The sequence below is a fragment of the Phycodurus eques genome, chromosome 5 (assembly GCF_024500275.1).
Source record: "Phycodurus eques isolate BA_2022a chromosome 5, UOR_Pequ_1.1, whole genome shotgun sequence".
Taxonomy (NCBI): domain Eukaryota; kingdom Metazoa; phylum Chordata; class Actinopteri; order Syngnathiformes; family Syngnathidae; genus Phycodurus; species Phycodurus eques.
The window spans coordinates 16,859,894-16,886,372 of NC_084529.1; the positions used below are offsets into that span (position 1 = coordinate 16,859,894).

At 42.0% G+C, this 26,479-nt stretch overlaps 1 protein-coding gene across 1 annotated transcript; it reads left to right on the forward strand.

Annotated features, from left to right (window-relative positions):
• Positions 1-6,930: 6,930 nt before the first annotated feature.
• On the forward strand, positions 6,931-25,880 carry idh2 (isocitrate dehydrogenase (NADP(+)) 2). Its single transcript, XM_061677788.1, has 11 exons — positions 6,931-7,127; positions 15,008-15,099; positions 15,448-15,613; positions 17,652-17,812; positions 17,938-18,081; positions 18,423-18,559; positions 21,556-21,707; positions 21,810-21,922; positions 23,156-23,253; positions 23,343-23,435; positions 25,477-25,880. Exons 1-11 carry the CDS (start codon positions 7,013-7,015, stop codon positions 25,559-25,561), a joined length of 1,356 nt encoding a protein of 451 aa, XP_061533772.1. The 5' UTR covers positions 6,931-7,012; the 3' UTR covers positions 25,562-25,880.
• Positions 25,881-26,479: the final 599 nt, after the last annotated feature.

Below are 26,479 nucleotides of genomic sequence, written 5' to 3' on the forward strand. Positions count from 1 at the left end.
AAACTGCTGCTAAATTGAAATTATTATTATTATTTTAAACTTCACACACTGTCGCTTGATGGCAGCATTAAACTTTACAACATCAGGCCACCATCAGTTCACATGGTTACATCGCAGTGAAAGTACATGCATCTCTTGTCTATTGTGTTTGCATTTTCCATTTTTTTCCAACCATTGGTCCGACATTGAAAATTAGGTTTACTTAATTTTCAGTTCCACGTGATTAGAATGTGGTCAACTGATGTAATCCCGCTGCCCCTTTCCCCCGAAAATAAACAATGTATGTTAGTTAAACATTTTAAAATGTGCAACAGATGTACATGTTGGAATTAAATGAATTCAAATGACTTTTTTTTTCAGTGTAAGAAAATGAGCGAAACCAACAATGTCCATTGAATTAAAACTTGAAATCAGAGAAAAATATGAGCAAGTGTGCAGGTGAAAAAGGTAAAAAAAAAAAAAAAAAAAAAAAAGATTAGTAAATATTAAAATAAGTGAATTTTAAAAAAAAAATGCATGAACTGTTCAATTATTTACATTTTATATTAGCACCTGTACCAAAAAAATATTTATTTTCAGGTCACATTAGGAAAAGGCAAGAAATTCCATAGCTTTTTATAGTGTTAAAATTGGACCTAAACAGTATGGTAACAGCACAAAATGTACCACACTGGTGTTAAACATTCGACAACACTTCACTTCCATAACTCAGATTGGGTTTAAAGAAATTATTAATTTTTAAAAAATGTAGGTTTACAGGAGTGTAGTCTCATTTTCTGTGAGTATTGCCTGTTGTGGACAGAAATTTGTTTTGCTTTTCCTCCCCCTGGTGGCATTAGAGGGTATTTCATTGGTTTCTGCTCAAATCCAGCCTTTGTTCTGATAGGTCGGTTCAGTCACTTGACACCCTTCCTTAGTTTATAAACTACGGACCGCGGGCCACATCCGGCCCACCAAAGATTGACTCAGAATTACCCAAATCATATAAAAAACCATGACTACATTCATTTGACCTTGTCCTGTAATGCCGAGTGGTTCCACCATGTTGTGCTGTAATGCCGAGTGGTTCCACCAGGTTGTGCTGTAATACCCAGTGGTTCCACAAGGTAGTGCAGTAGGTACATTGATACATTGACTTGACGTTTGGCTGTTCTGTTTTTACTCCGCTACTGCCCTGAACCCTTCTTCAACCACGAGTGGGCCAAAGATAAGAAAAGTCAACAATGAGTGCCGAGTGTTTAATATAGAATTAACTACTAAATACTTTTTCACTGAAGTCTGGTCAACGGCTATATGTCTAATTTGTTAAGAAACCATTGCAGTTTTAGAGGAATATAACATCAGCCGTCACTTTTCTACCAAGCATGCTAAGAGCCACTAAACGCAGGAACTGATGGCTACGGCTCAGCGGATAAAATCAAGCTTTCAGGCTCAGCAAAACACCTTTTTCTGACAAACTGCCATCCAAGATTCAGTCACACAAGACCCTGAAACAGAGCCACGGAAGCTGCAGATGGAACTGATTGATCTCCAGTGTGATAAAAAAAAAAAAAAAAAAGTTCAACTCTCAAACTGGATGAGTTTTATGCTTCATTAAGCGCAGACAAATCCAGATGGCGGCACAGAGGATGCTGGTGGAGTTTGGCTCCACATATGTGTGTGAACAGACTTTTGTGATGAACACCAAAAAAAACATCCTACAGATCCCAGCTGAGTGCTGAACACCTCAGATGTCTTCTGAGAATTGCCACAACAAAACTAATAGCAGACTTTGATGCACTAGTAAAAAAAAAAAAAAAAAAAGTGATCAAAAAAACAACACTGTTCCCGTTAAAAGTAAATCTAAGTATTAACACTACAATACATTTTATACGTGTGTGTGTGTGTGTGTGTGTGTGTGTGTGTGTGTGTGTGTGTAAGCATCTGGTCCTGGGTTGGCCCGCCTGTCAAATTTTAAGTCAATGTGGCCCCCTGAGCCAAAAAGTTTGCCCACCCCTGTACAGCGTGATCAAAAGACGCATTAGTTTAGCATTCGCCCCTACTTGTGATGGGGAGACGTATAGATATCGTGTATATACCACAGTCATTTATATAACATTCTTATTTATCTCTGTGTTCAGCAGTCGCTTCTGCTTGTGACGCCTCATGTTGTTTTTGTGTGGCACATTGCACTTATTGTCCACACTGGTTAATAGCGTCACTTAGTGGATATAATGAATCACTACAGGCAAACTGTATTAACTAGCTTCATTCATTTTTTTTTTAGACCAAATGAGTCCTTTTTACACGACCAGCTGATAAAATACACAGAATGAAAGAAGTGGAAAAACATGGGGAAATTAAAGTTTTGCTATCCAATGACGTCTTTTGGAGAACATCGACTAAACGTGTAAATTGGCGGCCGTGAAATATTTATATTAAAATCAACAACAAAAACACAGGACTTGTTTCGAACCTCCACAGCAGCACGCTGACAGGCAAGAAGGAGACGAAAACTAAATTGTTTCCATCCGGTCTCGAACCGACGACCTTTGGCGTGTGAGGCGAACGTGATAACCACTACAGTATGGAAACAGCTGCTGCGTTGTTCACGGTAATCTAGTGAGTTCGCACCTTTGGCAAATACCTATAGTGCCTCGTGAAGCGTCTCACCATTAATGGAAACGGTAATTGTTTTATGTTCCCTCCCCCGATATCCCCCTTTTCCTGTCCGAAACCTGTTTGCAGCGCCACAACCGGATGTAGTGGTCAAACAAAATATCGCATCGGTAGTGGTTTAGCACGAGTGATGGCAAGTTCGGCTCTTTTCAGAGAGCCAGCTGTTTTGTGTCAGCTCCCAAAGAAGAGCCGGCTCTTTCGACTCCTGAACGTCTCTTAATTTAGGATTTCTTGTGAGCCTTTTATTTTACCATAGCTTTGCAAAAAACAATGGTTTGTGTGTTTAAAACCCTTTAATGTGCTGTGTTTTGATGAGAAGCCATATAATTGCCGAATTTTGTACATTTATTCAGTTCCAAAACCATTCTTTTTGTTTAATATTTCAATCAAACATTTTATTGCGCAAATTAACAAGAAAACTGCAAATAAATCCACAGAATAGAACCAAACTCAACCAAACGGTATTATAACAGCCTTATGATTGCCTAATGTTGTGGATTTATTCTGTTACAAAACCACTTCCGAATTTTTATGGCTTTGGTGATGTTTGCGGCATTGTCACTCACACAGCACACCACTTTGTTTTCTACTTTTGCCACTCTTACTAGCTCCACTGCCAGGTTTTCTGGAGTGTGTCTGTCGGTGAACTCAAAGCAGTCCAGAAGGCAAGATGTCATCTTGTAATTTTTAAGGAAATGGCAAGTGACAGACGTGAGCGTTCAACACCATCATCCCTGAACTCCTTTCATCCAAGCTTCTCCTGCTCAGCGTCTCACCTGCCATCTGCCAGTGGATTTACAGCTTTCTGATGGGCAGGACACAGCAGGTGAGGCTGGGGGAGGCCACCTCATCCACACGCAGCATCAGCACTGGGTCGCCCCAAGGATGTGTCCTCTCTCCGCTGCTGCACCTCAGCGCACCCGACTTGCAGATGACACAACTGTCATCGGCCTCATCAAGGACGGTGACGAGTCTGCGTATTGACAGGAAGCGGAGCGGCTGGAGCTGTGGTGCGGCCGATACAACCTGGAGCTGAACACGCTCAAGACTGTAGAGATGATCGTGGACTTCAGGAGGCATCCTTCGCCACAGCTGCCCCTCACGTTGTCCAGCTGCCTTGTGTCAACCGTCGAGACCTTCAAGTTCCTGGGAATTACAATCTCTCAGGACCTGAAGTGGGCGACCAACATCAACTCCGTCCTCAAAAAGGTCCAGCAGAGGATGTACTTCCTGCGGCTTCTGAGAAAGCACGGCCTGCCACCGGAGCTGCTGAGACAGTTCTACACAGCGGTCATCGCATCAGTCCTGTGTTCTTCCATCACAGTCTGGTTTGGTGCTGCTACAAAAAAGGACAAACTCCGACTGCAACGGACAATCAAAACTGCTGAAAGGATTGTCGGTACCCCCCTACCCAGCCTTGAGGACTTGCACGCTGCAAGAACTAAGACAAGAGCGTGCAAAATCCTCTCGGACCCTCCACATCCTGGTCACCGGCTCTTCCGGCTCCTTCCCTCAGGTAGGCGCTACCGATCAATGCAAACTAGAACTAGCAGACATTCCAACAGCTTCTTCTCTCTTGCAATCAACTTCTTAAACACCTATCCTACAATTCCATTACAACATGCTGGCAATTTTTTGACTTGAGTTCGTTGTCACATTTCTGTGGGTCCAATTATATATTACTTGTGCACTCACTGTAGTTGTCTCGCCATGCTGCACTATTTGCATATCTGTTGTTGACCAATACTGGCCACTCATGCCAGAGTAGCATCTGCTCCATTTGTACACTTATTGAGGAGTATCTGCAACATTTGCACAATCATCATTGTCCCAGATTATCGCACTACTTGTCACTTTAAACCGCATACACTCCTTGAAGTCTCGGCGCACTTTGCACAATGGTCATTGCACCGGACGGACTATTGCAATATTAGTCATTCAAACTGCTCTAATTGCTAGACGACTCTGCATCTTTTTGCACAATTGTCCCCCCAAAAAAATAATAATAATGTACCAGCATTACCAGATAACTAGCAACCCTTTACTGCTCAGTGACTGTTTTTTTTTTATGTCAATGTCTTTATGTCTCAAAAGTGACAATTGACTGTCTGTTGTCGTACTAGAGCGGCTCCAACTACCGGAGACAAATTCCTAGTGTGTTTTTTGGACATACTTGGCAAATAAAGATGATTCTGATTCATGGTGTCCACGCGGAACACTGGGGTCCGATTCCCCTATGGGAAGAAGGTTTTTGTCAGTCAAACTGTTTTTTTTATATCATATTAAAAATATTTATATATATGTATATATATACATATATATAAAAAGGCGGCATGGTGAATGACTGGTGAGAGTGTCTGCCTCACAGTTCTGAGGACCGGGGTTCAATTCCCGGCCCCGCCTGTGTGGAGTTTGCATGTTCTCCCCGTGCCTGTGTAGGTTTTCTCCGGGCACTCCGGTTTCCTCCCACATCCCAAAAACGTATGGTAGGTTAATTGACAACTCTAAATTGCCTGTAGGTGGGAATGGTTGTTTGTTTGTATGTGCCCTGCGATTGGCTGGCAAGCAGTTCAGGGTGTACCCCGCCTCCTTCCCGATGATAGCTGTGATAGGCTCCAGAACGCCTGCGACCCTCGTGAGGAGAAGTGGCGCAGTAAATGGATGGATATAATAAAAAATAAAACAAAACTTGTTTCCACCCAGTGACCTTTCACGTGTTAGAGGAATGTGGTAACCACTACACGATGGAAACAGCTGCTCCAGCAGGGGCTGTAACCAAGACTAGCAAAACGTGTATTTTTTATTTTTTTTTCAGTCACGCCCCCCAAATGTCTACACCAGTCGCGAGCCCCAAACCTACTTGGGAAAGGTGTCAATTCTGGTTTTGTTGGACCTCAGTGCGGCTTTTGATACAGTAGATCATAATATACTGCTGAACAGGTTGGAAATGTGGGTAGGACTAAATGGAACAGTCCTTCAATGGTTCAGGTCCTACCTGGAGGAAGAGTTATTTTGTAACCATTGGAAGTGTTCAATCTAATGGAATGGCAATGACCTATGGCAGGGGTGTCAAACTCATTTTTGTCAGAGAGAAAAAATACTGGACCGTGATTTATACAATCTTGGTATTTAATAAAAGGGGAAAAAAGTTGAGAAGCCGTAATTTAGAAATAAAAATAATAATGTCCAATTTACACAAACAAATCCAGTGCCTTCTTCCTGGTTCCACAAGTACTTTCACTCTGCCCACTTAAGGTGGCAGAAAAAACATTATAGAACCTGCAATATCCTATGATACTACCATTTTGGAAACATTTTACGCACAAAGAATACGTTACTTAATGTCGAGAAATTGAAACTGTTTAGTAAAGCATTCTCATTGACCAGAGCCAAAACAGAGAAACGAAGTGAACCATTACTCGAACCAGTAGGCTCAAGCGTTACAATTAGTGGTGGGTGGATCAATCTAAAATATCGATAACCAAGTTAGTATTGTATCGGATCGATACTGGCATGGAATATCGATACAGTGGTTTCAGTTTCACTCTTGCATGCACTGCTTTGGTTTCAGGCGACGCCAGACTCGCCGTTTCTCTCAGCGCGCTTTGCTCCTTATCTCCCCTCTTTGTTTTGATGTGCCGTCACGTGACCTAGCTAGCAAGCAAGCAGCTGTCTCCGCACGCACACACAACGCAAGTGCAATTTGTTTCGTTTGTTACTGATGTATTGCTTCTGGAAAAAAAGTTATTTTGATAACAATGTGTGTTCTATTTACCAACGATCTTTGTGCTAATTCTGTCCTGTGTTTTAAATATTTAATAATAAAAAAATAAAACATCACAAAAACACTTAAAGGTCATGAACATTAATTGATATTTAGCAATTTCGTTATGCACATAGTTTCATTTTTTAAAGTATCGGTATCGGCGATACAGGCCCTGTATTTACTTAGTATAAGATCGATACCAAAATATGCAGTATCGCACACCACTAGTTACGATGCCTCATGAAGCTTCATCTCGGTTTTTGGCAGTCAGGCCGTTTTTTTTTTTTTTTTTTTTTTTCAACCGGGGACTTTTCGCGTGTGACGCGAACGTGATAACCATTACACTATGGAAACAGCTGCTCCGGTAGCGGTTGTAACAAAGCGCAAGAAAACGTGTACTCCCCCGCCCCCTCCCTCGCTGCGTGCGTCTGACGTCACAAACGGCGCGTCCGGACAGGGAGGGAAGATGGGCGGCGCTCCTCCGAGCCGACTGCTGCTATATTGCAGCGCGACTCTCTGCGTCTTCCTTCCTCTTCGCTCTTGAGTTTCGGCGAGTGTCAACCGCAAAGTGATCCGGGCCGGGAAGATATGGCTGGATATCTGAAAGTCCTCAGCTCTCTGTCGAGGTCTACCTCCGCCTTTTCCAGAACCCCGGCGGTGCTCACCCCGGCTGCTCAGTGCCAGACTTTGCAACAAAGAAACTGTGAGTGAGCAGAGAGAGGGGAAGAAAAGGTCAATTCAGGGAGAATTTGTAGTGCAATGCATAGGCTAAGCTAAATTTGAGGCGACTGCATGGCGGTTTGACGTCAGCCGTTAGCAGCCGCGCTAATTTACCAGAATACCATTTTATAGCTTTTACCGCTTTTGTTTTAACCTCGAAGACAGTACCCTCTTGAAGTATCACCGATATTTTGACATTAAAATCGTTGCTATTGTATGAGTGGCTTCGACTATCACTTGGTTGTTGGCACCGAGGGGAGCCTGTCTTTGTCCTCCCCATTCAAAGTTTGTGCGGCTTCGAGCTGGGGGGGGGGGGGGGGAGAAAACGCATTTAACGGCAAAACGGAGGCTGACGGTAACATTGCCATATCGGTATCCCTTCAAGAAGACATTACGTAGACTCCTGGCATCGCTGAAATGAACGCAACCCATTTTGCTAAACCTGAAAAAATGACAGTTGCCCTCCAATCGTGAGCGACAAGACAAACTGGTTATCTGAATAATAATCATTGACGAACATTTTAAATTCACGGTCATCCTCGTAAGGTGCGACTTGGGAGGAAAGTTTCCCCAAGGTCAGGCGCCGCATACGAGGCTCCACCGTGGTCAGAAATGGCTGCCGGTGTCCTACATAATCTTTTTCCATCCACTCTCTTGGCTCGAGCTATTTAGTCACGTTGTTCCCCCGTTGATGGAATTTATTTTTTTATTTTGGAACCGTCGAATGCAAATCGGCTGCTTGTTGTATCTGCACCATACAATGACAGTATAGAGTTTCCTGTTCTATTCTATATGCGTGGCGACTGCTTCATTGTCACATGATCTATGCAGGCCACCCAAAAATTCACTGCAAGCTGACACTACTTGAGACCCCCAACCCAACCCGTCTTGTAGTTGCAGATCATACAGCAAAGCCTGTTATCAAGGTAAAGGGTCAGTTGAAGGACACCTGGCCATGTGTGCTGGTGTAGTAGTGAATGTAAGTTTAGTATTAACTGACAACAGGGCACGTTTTATGTCAGCGCCCCCCTTAAATGCTAAAAAAAAAAAAAAGGAAGACTGTCCTGAATGCAGTTTTCTTGCCTCTGCAACCTCCTTTGACAGATGCTACTGTTGCTGTACAAAGATCTGCCCTTTAAAAGATAGTAATGTAAGACTGCAACTGATTATTTTAATCATTGATTAATCTGTCGATTTTTTTATACTACACGCATTTTAAAAAAAACTATTTTTTAAAGTCCACCCCTTGCTTCAAAAACATGATATTTCAAATTGACAGTGGAGAAAATGGACAAACATAAATTATGATTCAGTTACTGGGTTGACATGTAACATGTCAGAAAATAGACAAAAATGTTTGTTTTCCAAGGTAAAAGCAGATGTTTGCAAATGTCTTATTTTGAATAAACACAATCAGTCTCCTTTCATGGAGGATTACAGAAATCTGAGAATTTTTACCATTAAGAGGCTGAAATTGAGTATTTGGACAATTTTAAGTTAAACAGTCGCCCTAAATAATTAATTGATTATCAATATAGTTGTCAATTAGTTCAAATTATGTATTAATTTTTAATGTGCCTATCCATGTGTTGGGCATTGGAAACAAGCGTCAATGGCTGCAGGTTGTGTTTGTAAGGTGAAAGTGAACCAGGAAGGGCATTTAAGGTGACCGAGGTCATCTTGACCCTTTAAAACTTGGGCCTCATCTCAAGCAACGACAAATCTGTTGACTCTCATCGGCGCCGGGTGCTTCGCAATGGTTTGATTTGGGTTACATGATGATGAATAGTCTTTTATTAATCCTGCACTGCAGGTGGTGTGGAGAATGCACACAGTGGCAAGAAGGCCCGCATGACTTTGTAGCGCTCGCCCTTCAGAGCCCGCTGTGTTTATACATCCACAGTTACGTAACATACTCTGCTCCCACCAACTCCCCCTCTCTCCCCTGCATTGTGACAGCAGAGTCCCAGTTATAGTGGATTTAGTTTAGCTGAGGCCAGTGGTGTCAATCTAGGAGTTTTAATAAGGTCTTACCCATGATGCACTTTGCCAAATGTACAAACCCCAAGACTGATGAATTTGGGATGTCGTGTAAAACGTAAATAACAACAGAATACAATTATTTGCAAATCCTTTTCAACCTATATTCAGTTGAATACACTACAAAGACAAGATAATGTTCACACAGATAATTGTTAGATTTTTATTTTTGCAAATATTCAATCGTTTTGAATTTGATGCCTGCAACATGTTCTAAAAATGCTGGGACGGGCATGTTTACCACTGTGTTACATCATCTTTCCTTTTCACAACACCCAATAAGCGTTTGGGAGCTGACAAAACTAATTGTTGAAGCCACATAGATGGAATTCTTTACCATCCTTGGTGGATGTACAACTTCAGTTGCTCAACCATCTGGGGTCTCCATTGTTGTATTTTGTGCTTCATAATGCGGCATACATTTTCAATGGGAAACAGTTCTGGACTGCTGGCAGGTCAGTCTAGGACTCACACTCTATTACTACGAAACCACGCTGTTGTTTGTAATATGTGCAGAATGTGGCTTGGCATTGTCTTGCTGAAATAACCAGCGACGTCCATTAAAAAAAGCTATTGCTTGGATGGCAGCATGTGTTGCTCCAAAATCTGTATATACTTTTCAGCATTAGTTGTGCTTTCACATATCTGCAAGTTATCCGTGCCATGGGCACTCACACATGCCCATATCACCACAGGTGCTGTCTTTTGAATACAGTGCTGATAACAATCCAGATTTTCCTTTTCCTCTTTGGACCAGAGGACACTGCGTCCATGATTTCCAAAAGCAATTTGAAATGTGACTTGTAAGACCACAGTACACTTTACTTCAGTCCATCTCAGATGAGCTCGGGCCCAGAGAAGCCGGTGTTGTCTGGGTGTTGTTGGTGTATGGCTTTCGCTTTGCATGGAGTTTTAACTTGCTAGATGTAGCGACAAACCGTGTTGACTGACAGGGTTTTGTTTGTCTTCCTGAACCCGTTATACAATGATCCTGTTTTTAATACAGCGTCACATGAGGGATCGAAGGTCACAGGCTTTCAGTGTTGGTTTTCGGATTTGCCGCTTGCGTGGAGAGATTTCTCAAGATTCTCTGAATCTTTTGAGATTATGGACCGTAAATGATGAAATCCATAAATTGAGAACTGTTGGACTATTTGCTCATGCACTTGTTCACAAAATTGTGAACCTTGCCCCATACTTGTTTGTGAACAACTGAGCCTTTCGGGGAGATGCTGCTTCGATAACCAATAATGTCACCTGTTTCCAATTGTTTACCTGTGGAATGTTCCTAATAGGTGTTTTGTGAGTATTCCTCAACTTTTTTTGTTTTGTCTTTTATATCCCCTGTCGCAGCTTCTTTGAAACGTGTTGCAAGGATCAAATTCAAAATGAGAATATTTTCCCACACAACAAAAAACAATGTTCGTCAGTTTGAACATTAAATATCTTGTTTGTACTTTATCAAGTGAATGTAGGTTAAGGGATTTGCAAATCATTAGTCTCTTTTTATTTACGTTTTACACAATGTCCCGACTGCATTGGAATTGGGATTTGCACTACTGATGGAGTTGATGTAGAATTATTGTCACACGCAAATATGTTAAGGTTTGTTTGTCATCATTAGGGTTGCAAAATTCCAGGAATTTTCAAAGTTGGGCCATCCAAATTAACTGTTTACGGGCATAAACTAGGAATTTACAAAATTGAAGGTTGGCTCTTTATAGGGAACTTAAGTAAAATTTATTTTACCAAAAGCGCTACAGAAAATGGATGGATGGATAAACCTGACTTGTTTAAAAAAAAAAAAAAAAGAGAGAAATTCAAGTGAGTACAGTTGAATATGAAGAGGCCATTGCCTAAAAGGGTTTAGCAAAAATGCAGATGCTGAGCTTGAGAACTTTCAGGTAAAGTTTCATATTTGTTTGTTCAATGGGGCTCTTAGTTCATTTAATATTTTGAATGGTACTTGTTTGGTATTTTTGGAAGGGTGCTGCATTTAACTTTGTTCTTCAAAGGAAGACTTGATTCTTCAATGAGAATGTGAATCTTGATAATCCATCCATCCATTTTCTACCACATATCTGAAGTCGGGTCGCGTGGGCAGTAGGTTTAGCAGGGATGCCCAGACTTCCCTCTCCCCAGCCACTTCATGCAGCTCTTCCGGGGGCATCCCGCGGCGTTCCCAGGCCAGCCGAAATACATAGTCTCTCCAGCGTGTCCTAGGTCGTCCCCAGGGTCTCCTCCCGGTGGGACGTGCCCGGAACACCTCACCAGGGAGGCGACCGGGAGGCATCCGAATCAGATGCCCCAGCCACCTCATCTGGCTCCTCTCGATGTGGAGAAGCAGCGACTATACTCTAAGATCCTCCCGGACGACCGAGCTTCTCACCCTATCTTTAAGGGAGAGCCCGGACAACCTGCGGAGGAAACTAACTTCAGCCGCTTGTATCCGGGATCTTGTTCTTTCGGTCACGACCCACAGCTCGTGGGCATAGGTGAGGGTCGGAACATAAATCGACCGGTAAATTGAGAGCTTCGCCTTTCGGCTTAGCTCCTTCTTTACCACAACTGACTGCTACAAAGTCTGTATCACTGCAGACGCTGCATCGATCCGCCTGTCAATCTCTCGTTCCATTCTCCCTCACTCGGGAGAATGGAACGAGAGAGTTCAGTACCCCATACTCCCGAAGCACCCCCCACAGGACTCCTGAGGGACACGGTCGAACGCCTTCCCCAAGTCCACAAAACACAAGTAGACTGGTTGGGTGAACTCCCATGCACCCCCGAGGACCCTGCCGAGGGTGTAGAGCTGGTCCACTGTTCCACAGCCAGGACGAAAACCACACTGCCCCTCCTGAATCTGAGATTCGACTTACCGACGGACCCTTCTCTCCAGCACCCCTGAATAGACCTTACCAGGGAGGTTGAGGAGTGTGATCTCCTTGTAGTTGGAACACACCCTCCGGTGCCCCTTCTTAAAAAGGAGGACCACCACCCCAGTCTGCCAATCCAGAGGCACTGTCCCCGACGCGACGTTGCAGAGGTGTGTCAACCAGGACAGCCCCACAACATCCAGAGCCTTTCCGAACTCCGGGCGAATCGCATCCACCCCCGGGGCCTTGCCACCGAGGAGCTTTTTAACCACCTCTGTGACCTCAACCCCAGAGATAGGAGAGCCCGCCTCAGAGAAACCAGACTCTGCTTCCTCATGGGAAGGCGTGTCAGTGGAATTGAGTAGGTCTTCGAAGTATTGTTCCCAGCCTACCCCGGAACATGAGCAAAGTTCTGTCGGAGGTGGGAGTTGAAACTCCTTCTGACAGGGGATTCTGCCAAATGTTCCCAGCAAACCCTCACGATACGTTTGGGCCTGCCACGTCAGACCAGGATCTTCCCCCAGCATCTGAGCCAACTCACCACCAGCTGGTGATCAGTTGACAGTTCCGCCCCCCTCTTCACCCGAGTGTCCAAGACATGCGGCCGCAAGTCCGATGACACGACTACAAAGTCGGTCGTCGAACTGGGGCCTAGGTTTTCCTGGTGCCAAGTGCACGTGTGGACACCCTTATGCTTGAACATGGTGTTCGTTATTGATCATCCGTGATGAGCACAGAAGTCCAATAACAGAGCACTGCTCGGGTTCTGATCGGGGTGGGTCCGTTCCTCCCAATCATGCCCTTCCAGGTAGCACTGTCATTGCCCACGTGAGCATTGAAGTCCCCCAGCGGAACGATGGAGTTCCCAGCGGGAAGCGCTTTCCAGCACCCCCTCCAAGGACTCCAAAAAGGGTGGGTACTCTGAATTGCTGTTTGGTGCATAGGCACAAACAACAGTCAGGACCCGTCCCCCACCCGAAGGCGGAGGGAGGCTACCCTCTCGTCCACTGAGGTGAACCCCAACGTACAGGCGCCGAGGTGGGGAGCAATAAGTATAGCCACACCTGCTCAGCGCCTCTCACCGTGGGCAACTCGAGACTGGAAGAGAGACCAAACCCTCTCAAGAGAACTGGTACCAGAGCCCAAGCTGTGTGTGGATCTAGTCTGAACTTCTCGACCTCACACACCAGCTTCTGTAGCCGGGGTTCGGATCGCCAAGGTCCCTGCCTTCGGCCAACGCCCAGCTCGCACTGCACCCGACCCCTATGGCCCCTCCCACAGGTGGTGAGCCCATGAGAAGAATCTTGATAATGTTCAACTTAAAAATAAATCTGAAATGTCATGCTTTTTAATTGTATTATATTTTGCATGGATGTCTTATGACAGAACAAAGTTTATTTATTAAATATGATACCGTTCCATTAAATTACCTTCAATTCCCAGTTAATTCCCTCAAATCCCATACAAAGTATTTTCAAAACTTCCCAGTTTAATTTTCCATGGAAATTTAACATAAAATTTCCACTCCTTTGAAAACCTCATCAGAGAGAAGAGAGGATTCATAAATATAAATGGGAGGTGTTTTTGTCTAGGAATAAGCATTATCATTGTTGAATTGGGATTGTTGATTTGGGAACATAGGCTGCACTACTTGGCAGCTGCAGTAAACAACAGTTAAAGTGATAGATGTCCAGTCCTTCTGATGAGTTCCTTCTTCCTGTGACGATCTGACATCATTTGGTTCTTGTGCGATTATTCTTCTCATCAACGCTTACAGTCTTTGCTGCAAAGTTATTTTTGTTACGTCTGCCGTCCACTGAGGTTTCTATCGCATGCTGGCTGCCAGGGAAAAGAGCAGCGGCTGTTTGGACAGGTGCTCCCATGGCTGCAAATGGGTCAGATGTCTCTGCAAACCAACATTGGGGAGGTGGGAGAAGGGGGAGTGGGTGGGCATTAACTAGGCTTGAAAAGTAAGTCTCTTAATCCTCTGCTTCTTCCTCCTTTTTACTTTTTAAATTCACCGACGCGGTTATGCTGGCTGAGCTGTCTCATACAGAAAGAGAATCAGAGCCCTCGTGGTTTATCTTTACTTTAGTCTGGGTGCAAAAATAATGATAAAGATGTCAGCATCTAAAGTAGGGTTGAATGATTAATCGAATAATGTGAATAAATCAACTACAAAAAATGTTGCAGCAAAATCTCTGCCTTGAAGCTCTACCCAGTAATCATTTTTCCACACGGACTAATGTTACTTGCAGACTCGTGCACCACTCAATTTAGAAAAACGTTGGCCCAGTGGTGGTGAGGAAAGAGTGGGGAAAAGACTCATTTCACATTTTAAAACATTGCTTGTACAGTTATACAGCTTTTAGGATGGCAACAGATTCTATTTCCATTCTTTACCTATGGAGGAGGGGGGGTGTCTGTGTTCAATTTGGGAGATTCCACTCTGTGATCCTTATGGTTTTCGTGTGGAAGAGAAGACATGCTGGAATGCGACACTACACTTTCCTCTAATAAGATTACCACTGTTAAGAAGGTTATCTTATCACCTGTGTCTGTGGATTTATTAGCCAGTCTCCTGGTAGGATTATGGCCAAACTACCTGATTCAATTCTAGGATGGGCCATGCTAGAGTAAATTCAAGCGTCACAAGTCTTTTTCTTTTTAAAACAAAGAGTAGTCTGACGGTTCAAGAAGTACTGCGAGGGAACGCAGTGAGTGACACTTTTCTCAAAATTAGATTTAGACCCCCCCCCCCCCCGATGACGTCATACACAAGCTAAGCTGATTTTTAAACCAACAAACAGTTGCTGTTGCGTCATGCTTGATTTATTAATTTAGCAAGGAAAAAGAAATTACAAGGGAGGATCTTTCATTATCCTCCTCTCTTTAGCGTATTTTCCTGACTGAAAGGCTGGTTCGACTCTGCTGCCTCTGTGATTGACAGATGCCGACAAACGCATCAAAGTGGCCCAGCCCGTGGTGGAGATGGACGGAGACGAGATGACGAGGATCATCTGGGAGTTCATCAAGGAGAAGGTGAGAGTCAACACAGTACGACTGGTATGCGTCAAGCCTACACTCTCCTGACTGTTTTATTTTTAAACCAGAGTGACACGTGGCTGTGAGTAGGCGAGGTAGATTATGTATGTGTAATGCGGGGTGGGGCGTCAGTGGTGATTCATTCAGTAACTTTGCAGGTTGCCGGGGAGATGGCAGATGGCGCATGAGCTCTGCATGAACATTTTCTTCCATGACCACAAACAGGAATAACTGCAATGAAACTTTTATATATTTGAACCCTATATTTGTATCCCAGAATGCCCAGCTTGAAAGGTTTGAGTTTAATGCGGATTTTCATGTGTGGGTGCTGCCCTCCTCCTGCAGTTCATACTGTCCAATGTCGATGTGGAGCTGAAGTATTTTGACCTCGGGCTGCCGTACCGTGACCAGACAGACGACCAGGTGACCATCGACTCTGCCCTGGCCACCAAGAAGTACAGTGTTGCGGTTAAATGTGCCACCATCACACCCGACGAAGCAAGAGTGGAAGGTGTGTGATAAGTGTTTGAATCAGGTCAAAGTGCACGTCACTTAAGTAATCAAATGCTTTACTGAGTGCTTCTCTAAAGCAGTGAGCGCGCAAATACATTTTTCAAGTTGATACCAACAAGGACCGTGTGATTTACAATTACCTTGCAGTAAATGGCTTTGTTTGGAATCCTTCACTCATTTCCTACTTCCTAATCACTATACAGCTACTGCTCGTCGCGGGGGGCAGGGACCACAAATCGTGAAAATCCGCAGATAATTGATGCCCATTAGAATTGCTTTTTTGGGGGGGGGGGGGATTAACCCAAGAACTTCAAAACCACCAATAAGCATTTTAGTGGTTGGTTCACCCCCAAAAAAGAAAATTAAACATTCAAAAATAAAAATCTGCAGATCGGTGAATCAGTGGGTGTCGAACCGCAAGTATGCAGGGGTGGATAGGGAGTTTTAGATATTGCGCTCATCAGTGAAATGGAAAGTAGTTTTGGGACACTATTTACACAGTTGCTATCGCCTGATTGCAATGTACTGGATCAACTTCAGATGGTGGACTTTCTGTAGTAAATACCAAACAAATAAATGAATTATAGTATGATAAATTTTATCTGTTTTATGCAAAGAATTTTACTGGCCTTTCCTTACTGACTTTTTTTTTTCTACAATCCAAGGTTCACCAAAGTGTTGTGACGGTTGACATTTAATAGAACGTTAAATTCACAATTCACACTATGAGCATGCCATATTTCCTCAAATAGTTTCCACCACTCAAATAAAAGCTCACCTCAAACCACACCTCCTTCCCCTTCGTCAAAACCTTTGTTGCAATTACTTTACAATGGAATCTGGGTTTTGGTGGACTTCTTGTCATCTTATTCTTTCCTCTTTCTCATCAGTCTACATTTGTTTTACTTTTAACAAATTTTTGCTTACAACTTAAGGCACATGCATAAAGACAATCGGCGTTTTTTTTTTGTGCTGATTTTGCCCCTTCCCGACCAAGCACGTCAAACACCAGACAATCTTAAATCTTATAAGATCATCCTAAAAGATTGTCCGTAGGTCTTATGTGTGTTAAGAGTGGATTTGTCCTGATTTTATGGTTTGAAACGGGTTGAAGCCGACAATCTTAAATAATTGTGTTCAATATTTACGACTAAATCTCTTCATGTGTGGGGAACGCAGACTTCTGTCGAGAATGGTGACGTGACACAAAATGCAGCAAATGAAAGAAGCACCCAAGACTGACGAACACGGAAGCAAAACCAAACACGTCTCACCTGATGTCGTTTTTTTGTAGAAAAGTGGGTTCCTCGGACGGCAAAAAGTATTTTCCAAAGCAAGTAGTTTTTTTAAAACATCGCCATTTTACAAGGTTCTCGTCGGGAACACTTGGGGAAGCATCAGCGTGTATCTGGAAGTGCCTCTTCTATTTGTTTTTTTTTTTTTTTTTTTTTTTTTTTAGCTCGTGAGATTTCTAGATCGGCGGTATAACATAATCTTTGTGTGGTGTGCTGTGTTGAGATTCTCTGAGCACAACAAAAACTGTTAAATGGATTTATTTTTTTTAATTATATTTTTAGTTATTAATTTATTGTATTTTGTGTGGAGTCTGTAGCAGATGATTAAAAAACATCTCTTAAAAGTGGAAAAATCTTCGTGTGTACAAGGTCTAAGACAAAAAGAAAAAAAAATTGGCCAAGCAACAGATCTTATCTTTGAAAACAATGTTGAGGTACCTCGGTATAAAATATAATGTGCTCTAACATGAAATAATAAAATGCATTTGTCCACACACAGGCCTCGCTCATAAAAAAAAAAAAAAAAACTAAACAAAAAACCCCACCTGGTACTCTACAGTTGACTAAGCCCTTGGCGACTGTTTGAGGGTATAAGATAATTTGCACAGTATATGCAGGCCTATATATGTGTGAGATTCATTTACTGCACACACCTTGTTTTTCTAAATCATCCCATTTGTCAACATGTTTTGATAAGGTCTGTTGTTTTTTTAAATGAATATTTTTTTAATATTGACATAGAGTTTAGCCTGAAGAAGATGTGGAAGAGTCCTAACGGTACCATCAGGAACATCTTGGGCGGTACAGTCTTCCGCGAGCCAATCATCTGCAAGAACATTCCCAGGCTTGTTCCCGGCTGGACGCAGCCAATCACCATTGGCAGACACGCTTTTGGTGACCAGGTGACTCATCTTAGTCCGGAAGAAAATAAAGCAGCAATATATAGTATCTTCACTTGAGTGTCTAATTCAAAAGTAATGCTTTGTATAAATGACATTTTATTTTCTTTCTTTTGTTTCTGCTACAGTATAGAGCAACAGACTTTGTTGTGGACCAGCCTGGCAAATTCAAGATCATCTTCTCACCTAGTGATGGCAGTGCGGGCAAGGAATGGGAGGTGTACGACTTCCCTGCAGGTGGCTGTGGAATGGGCATGTACAACACAGATGAGGTGAGAGAACGGATGTCACGTTAATTGAGAAACGTTTGAAGAATCGAAAATGTTCGTGTCCCCGACCCCCTAATCTTGCAGCTAATCTCTTGAGCTTCTCACTCTTTTGATGTATCGCTTTGCATAGTATCAAGCAGTCACGACATTGCTCGCGGCAACTGCTCTGCTTCCGTACTCTTTACTTTCTGTGAGAGGTGCTCTGTTTGATTTCACAACATGAGAGGTCAGACTAGATAACTTTCAACCTCTCAGGAAAGAAGGTTGTTTGTTAAACTCTTCAACTGATAAAACTACTGCACCCGACAACTGATTGCTTCTTTTTCTTTCCTCTCTCTCGTCAGTCCATAACAGGCTTTGCACACAGTTGCTTCCAGTACGCCATTAACAAGAAGTGGCCGCTATACATGAGCACAAAGAACACCATTCTTAAAGCTTATGATGGCAGATTTAAAGACATCTTCGAGGACATCTTTCAGAAGTGAGTCATGAGTGGCCCGGATTTCAGGACAAGTTAAACACCACACAGCTATGAAAATGTATCACAGTTGGAACCTCTGAGGTCGAATGCACTGCAGAAAAGGAAAATAGAATTGTGTTCTGTAACTGTGCAGGCAATTTTAAGGTTACATTTTACAATTATTTTTTTTTGGGGGGGGTGTGTGGCTAAAACGTTGCCACACGGCGCACTTTGGTCTCTGGCATGAGTCGCCCCTTCCTCACTCTATAAGAACTTGAGCGCCATTGTCCGCATCAGTGGTTAGCTGTTAGCGTGGCCACTTGAGAGAGCTTCGTTGTCGCAACGTGGAAAAGCCCTGTGACAATGAGGTGAATTTATTCCAGCCACCAGTAGCTTTAAGCGTATATATTTTCACTGCTCAAACGCAGTTACTGTAGATGTAGGCATATGAAAGATGCTACATGAAGTACAACCCCAATTCCAATGAAGTTGGGACGTTGTGTTAAACAAATAAAAACGGAATACAATGATTTTCAAATCATGTTCATCCTATATTTAATTGAATTCACTACAAAGACAAGATATTTAATGTTCAAACTGATAAACCTTATTGTTTTTAGCAAATCATTAACCTAGAATTTTATGGCTGCAGCACGTTCCAAAAAAGCTGGGACAGGTGACAAAAAAGACTGAGAAAGTTGAGGACTGCTCATCAAACACCTGTTTGGAACATCCCACAGGTGAACAGGCTAATTGGGAACAGGCGGGTGCCATGATTGGGTATAAAACGAGCTTCCCTGAATTGCTCAGTCATTCACAAGCACAGATGGGGCGAGGTTCGCCTCTTTTTGTGAGCAAGTGTGTGAGAAAATAGTCTAAAATATAAAAATAAAAAATAGTTTAAGGACAATGTTCCTCAACGTACAATTGGAAGGAATTTAGGGATTTCATCATCTACGGTCCATAATATCAAAAGGTTAAGAGAATCTGGAGAAATCTCTGCATGTAAGCGGCAAGGCCGAAAACCAACATTGAATGCCCGTGACCTTCGATCCCTCAGGCGGCACTGCATCAAAAACCGACATCAATGTGTAAAGGATATCACCACATGGGCTCAGGAATACTTCAGAAAACCAATGTCAGTAAATACAGTTTGGGGCTACATCCGTAAGTGCAACTTGAAACTCTACTATGCAAAGCAAAAGCTATTTATTAACAACACCCAGAAATGGACTGATGCAAAGTGGAAAAGTGTTCTGTGGTCCGACGAGTCCACATTTCAAATTGTTTTTGGAAATTGTGGACGTCGTGTCCTCCGGCCTTAGAGGAAAAGAATCATCTGGACTGTTATGGGCGCAAAGTTCAAAAGCCAGCATCTGTGATGGTATGGGGCTGTGTTAGTGCCAATGGCATGGGTAACTTACACATCTGTGAAGGCACCATTAATCCTGAAAGGTACATACAGGTTTTGGAGAAACATATTCTGCCATCCAAGCAACGTCTTTGTCATGGACGCCCCTGCTTATTTCAGCAAGACAATGCCAAACCACATTCTGCACATGTTACAACAGCGTGGCTTTGTTGTAAACGATTGCGGTTACTAGACTGGCCTGCCTGCAGTCCAGACCTGTCTCACATTGAAAATGTGTGGCGTATTATGAAGCGCAAAATACGACAACGGAGACCCCGGACTGTTGAACAGCTGTAGCTGTACGTCAAGCAAGAATGGGAAAGAATTCCACCTACAAAGCTTCAAAAATTAGTGTAAATTCCCAAACGTTTATTGAATGTTGTTAAAAGAAAAGGTGATGTAACACAGTGGTAAACATGACCCTGTCCCAGCTTTTTTGGAATGTGTTGCAGCCATAAAATTCTAAGTTAAAGATTATTTGCTAAAAACAATAGTTTATCAGTTTGAACATTAAATATCTTGTCTTTGTAGTGTATTCAATTAAATGTAGGTTGAACATGATTTGCAAATCATTGTATTCTGTTTTTATTCATGTTTAACAACTTCATTGTAATTGGGGTTGTAGAAGCCATTTTCCCACGTTGTAGTTGAGGTATTTGATTGACAGTTGGATAGTTGCTTTTGAAGACGTCCTTTTATATAATTATTTTCTAAACATTCAAATATGGCAGGGTTGTTGACAGCACTCTTGTCTGTGGTGTGTCAAATTTAAAATATATTTATTTTCCCTTTATAGGAACTTTAACTTTGATAACTGACAAGGGAGTCCTGGAGTTTTACAGCATTGAATTTCAGTCATCTTTGCATAAAAAAATCCACTGTACATTCATTATTCTTTTAAGGTTCCTTAGTGTCACAAAAAAAGCTACAAAAAGCACAACACATGAAGTTCATACAGGGGTGTTGAAAGTTCAGTCCGAGGGCTCTTTGAGGCCCGCCATCCATATTTTGCGGCCTACTGCCTATACTAAAAATATTTAACATGACCCATAAGGTTTTTGAAAAGTGGTGGGGTTGCTACACACACATGCTCCATGGCTGCGACACGACCCTGACAACTACAATGACTACTTCTAATAGTAATTAAGAAATGATAATGGTCATAATAAATCTTATTTTACATAATTTTCTAGATATCCAAAGACTAAAATATAAACTATCTTCACTTAAATTAGTAACACAATTTCTCTTCATGTCCTGGGGGATAAAGATAATACATTTTTAAAAGCGCAAACAAAATAAATGAATTTTCCCCCACTTTCTCATCTGATGTGTGAACATACCACATTAGTGATCCTCAAGTAAACAGACTTAAAGATTGTCAGACTGCTCTTGTTTTGAATGTAAAGCTGTGATGCGGCTGAAGTTTTGTGCCGTTTTCGAGGCATATTTTTCCCAACAAATCTGGTAGTGTTACAAACCAAGGAACATTTGAAGAGATTCCACTGTACTGCATTTGTATTTTCTAGGTATTTAGTTTTTCTGTGTGGAGGGAGAAAATTACCCGCCTAAAGGTATACTCCTTCTGCTTGTATTTCCCCCACAGGCACTACAAGCCCGAGTTTGACAAGCTGAAGATCTGGTACGAGCACAGGCTTATCGACGACATGGTCGCTCAAGTACTGAAGTCTTCTGGAGCCTTTGTGTGGGCGTGTAAGAACTACGACGGCGATGTTCAGTCTGATATCCTTGCGCAAGGTGAAATGCTGTGTGTATATATATATATATATATATATATATTTTTTTTTTTTTTGCTTGCTTTGACAACAAAAGATCTAATTTCGCCTTGCTGTATTTCAGGTTTTGGTTCTCTGGGACTTATGACATCCGTGCTGGTGTGTCCTGATGGCAAGACGATTGAGGCCGAAGCTGCCCACGGCACCGTGACCAGACACTATCGCGAGCACCAGAAGGTTATTTCAACAGGACATCCACTCACTTTGTTGCCCTCCACCACAGAAATTCAGCTGCAAGCATATTGTGTATTAAGGAGCTATGCTGCCACTGTGTGGCGAAATGAAGCACAGTCACAGATATAAATTCCATAACAGTTCAATGATGTCCAGACTTATGAAGTAAATTTGTTCCGTGACCTTGCTTGTCAAACCAATCAAATCAAATCCGCTTTCCCCATAAAAATGTATGGAAATGCCAGTCTGCCGATTAACCTTTTTTTACAATGCTTTAATATAAAAAATTGCACTGTACAGTGTTGTACAGTATTTAAAACATACTTTACTTTCACTTAATTTTTTAAAATATGTTTACTCTCTCTACACTCTGCCGGTACGGTGGACGACTGGTTAGCACATCTGCCTCACAGTTCTGGGGACTGTGGTTCGAATCCCAAATTGGAGTTTGAACATTGTCTCAGAATAGATTGTCTTCAACCTTTAAGGTCACGCTGAAAGAATGAGCCGCCTTTGGAAAATAAAAATAAAAAATAAAATAATAAATGGAATTGATAATACTGTGACGGCACGGTGGACGACTGGTTAGACCGTCAGCCTCACAGTTCTGAGGAGCGGGGTTCAATCCCAGGTCCCGCCTGTGTGGAGTTTGCATGTTCTCCCCGTGCCTGGGTGGCTTTTCTTCAGGCTCTCCGGTTTCCTTCCTCCCGCATCCCAAAAAACATGCATGGTAGGTTGATTGAGGACTCTAAATTGCCCATAGGTGTGAATGTGAGTGTTGTTTGTTTCTATGTGCCCTGCGATTGGCTGGCGACCGGTGTACCCCGCCTCTTTCCCTTAAGATAGCTGGGATAGGCTCCAGCAGCCCGTGACCCTAGTGAAGATAAGCGGTAAACAAAATGGATAGATGGATGGATTATTCACTACGCTTTCCTCACTTTCAGCTGCTTCTCCATCTTTTCATTGACCGAGGTCTGCAGCTAATGAATTATTGTAACGCCCTTGGCTGGGGTTGTTGCTATTATCGACGCCTTCTGCTTCAGTATAGCACATATTGGAGAAGTAATATGCTCGGACTGTTTCTCCAAGTCGACTTCATGCACACCTCAATCCTCCCCAATAGTTTCCAGATTTAATTAAAAACTCTTAAATTAGGGCACTCGTAAGTGACTGTACATTTAAAATGATGCATGCGAGTATGTCAAAAGTCCATAATTGACTTCTCCACGTCGTCAGGGAAGGCCAACGAGCACCAACCCCATTGCCAGCATCTTCGCCTGGACCAGAGGCCTGGAGCACCGTGGTAAACTCGACGGAAACCCCGACCTCATCAAGTAATAGATGTTAAATATCTGAAAAGTCTCAACCCACCGAGATACAATAGTTCCTTTTCCTAACAAGATATTTTTGCTTGAATCAACAGGTTCTCCCAGACTCTGGAGCATGTGTGCGTAGAGACCGTGGAGAGTGGCACCATGACAAAGGATCTCGCCGGCTGCATCCATGGCCTGTCTAAGTAAGTTCCTCTCACTTTATGGCTCACAGCTTGGTTGAGGTCTTGACTTGCAAATAGCTTTTTACACAATTAATTGCGTTATTAGTTAATTATGCTCGACGGTAATTTAATGAAAACATATTTTTAGGCTTTTAATGACCCTCAGGTTTGAACACATTCCGACTTGCTTTTTAATCACCTTTGAAAATAAACGATTGTTACTGTTATCTGATGTGATCAGAGCAATAAAATGCAGCAGTGTCTTGATCTTAAATACCTTGACAGAATCATCACACAATAAGCTCTTTTATTGCATCATCTTGCAAAGCATTTACTGTATTTTCCCTGCATCTGCTTTATCTCACAGTCGATACATTGGTTGAAGAAATATAATGCTTAACAGGGTCATGATACTGAAGTAAAATTACTCCTTTGGATCCTCTGGGTGGTCCGTCAAATTTGACTCATAAAACATCAGTATTGGTGTCAATTGGTCATTCTGTGGCTGCAGATGTCTCATTTAAATAATGACCAGGGGGCCATGTGATGAGTCATGAAGCCGTATAGAGGCAAAATGTTGGATCCTCTGAACAGTGTCAAGAGTGTAATTCACTCTTCTGTTGAACTGTTGATAACTTCAGAAAGCTGAAATGCGGCTGTGCCTTAATGCTGTAATTTTGTGACGCGTCTGAAGCTAAAACTAAATGTCGAAAATCATTTCTTTAACCTTAACAACGTTCTAGTTTGCCTCTGTGTTCTCTGAACCGTATTCCACAAGATTCCCCAGATAAAGTAACAATACCTTTTGAAAACAAGATTCTGCGTTTGTTGGAGGCATCCTTCTATGCAAGTAATGCATTTTGTTAATAGACTACAATAGTACAAGCTATTAACTCAAGACCAACTGAAAATTGAGGCAAAATCATTAATCGAAATCATATAAATCATTGTCATTTTGTTTTCTTGATCTTGACTTATTTATAAAATTTATTTTCATTTACATAATCCATTGGAGTGGTTTTATTTTCAAGGAGAGAATTTCATATCCAGTAAGCCCTTGGGCTTCTTTTCCTCTCCTGCGTAATTGTTTTTTCTGTTTTCATGGTGCATAGCAGGAAAAAAATAAATATAGGGCCAAAGGAGGTGTGGTGAAACTGTTGTTATTATACTGCATGCTTTTATTTTGTAGCCCTGACATTTGACAGGATGTCTTTCACCGATGTTTCCTGAGTGTTGCCAAGCACACCGGGAGGATTGTTATTAATAATTGTGGAAATGCCCCTTTCCGTCTCTGCTGAACCCTTTTTTACACTGCATATGAAATGCTTCGTCTGAACGCGTTGGATGATCCTCACTCAACAAGAAACAAAAGCAGACTGAGTCAAGGGCACGTGACGTGGCACATGGACTGCGGGAAATAAATGGCCAATTATTTTTGTTTTGTTTGTTTTTTAAATGCAAAAACCGAGTGACTGTATGAAAACTGACACAAATTTTGATGAAAAAAGGGGTAAAAAAAAACAGATCGTATGAAAAATAGGGCATACGAAAACAGAGGTTCTTCTGTCCTAATACCGCTTGTGATAAGCAGGCTCCAACTAACGGGACATGAAAGAATTCTGCCTGAAAACTGCCCAAATATACTTAAGTTGTATTTAACTTTTTTGTACAACAAATTTACATTTAATCTTTCAGAAGTTTATTTAGATATACATTTTAAATGCTATGTGCAATACATTGAGTCATTAAGGTACAGTTTAAAAAAAAAATCCTATATTTAAGCTCATTAATGTCTGAACTGCATAATGTTAGTGTCTTATGAAATACACATTTTACAACTAAAACTCCTGTCGTTTTTGATGTACACTTAGGCCTAGTACACTGCTGTATTTTAATATTGGTCATGATGGTACATGAAGAGCGTATTTTTATTCAGGTGGTACTTGGTATACATGTTATTTGATACAAATCTGTACATTTGCCCTTGTAATTTTACCCCTGAAGATGTGAATGATTTTGCTGTTTTGTTAAATAGAAATGCCATTCTGTCTTTCACCCACAGCGTCAAGCTGAACGAGCACTACGTCAATACCACAGACTTCCTTGACGCCATCAAGACAAATTTGGATAAAGCCCTTGGCAAGTGAAGGACTTGAAGAAACTATCGTTAACAGGGCATTGTCACGCTTCTGTTTTTGTACCTCATTTTTAACTTAAAGGTCAATCAATTCACAGACATTTTCACCTGAAGGACAAACATTTGTGTTATCTTAGAAGTATTTTGCTGTTCTATTGGGGGTTATTAAATGGTTGAGAGTTGCCCTACCACTTAATACCTCCCTTAACACATGTCCAGTGTTTTGCAAGGTTTTATTTTTGTAATGTGAAGTACTGTATTCAATACTGTGTAATGCCTGGGGCAAGACTGCAGCTTATTTGACAATAAAACCTTTTTGACCCACACAAGAGCTCGTAACGTTCTTTGAAAACCAAAACACATCTTATATGGAAATGCCTGTAATCCCTTTCAGCCTGGCCAAAGAGCCAACAGAAAACGTTTTTAATAAAGAAAATAGCGCTCTGATATTTTACTTATAAAAACGAAGTCAAATGTAAAGAATTAAACAATTTGTACGTCACAAGTCCTTGTGACTGCACCGCCTCCTGGTTTGTGCGACTTGGCCACCTGGGGGCAGTAGAACACAGACTACATGGAGACCGTCACTACAAAACGCTGTAAGCTACAGTAATATTTTTTTGTTTGTTTTGCAGAGAATGAAGAACATTCCAGGTGAATATTATATTGTCTCACCACATGTTGCCGCACTGTTCAATATCCGTTTCTTAACGGGTTATAATGCCGAGACACCGATGCTATGTTAGCCTGTCAATGGTGTAGTTTGTTAGCATTAAGCTAAGCAGAAATTTCTAGGGCAAAGCTGGAGTGGGTACGGAAAGTATTCAGACCCCCTTCAATTTTTAACTTTAAAATATATATTTTTTAAATATATTGCCGCTATTTGCTAAAATTATTTAAATTCATTTTTTTCCACAATGTACAACCC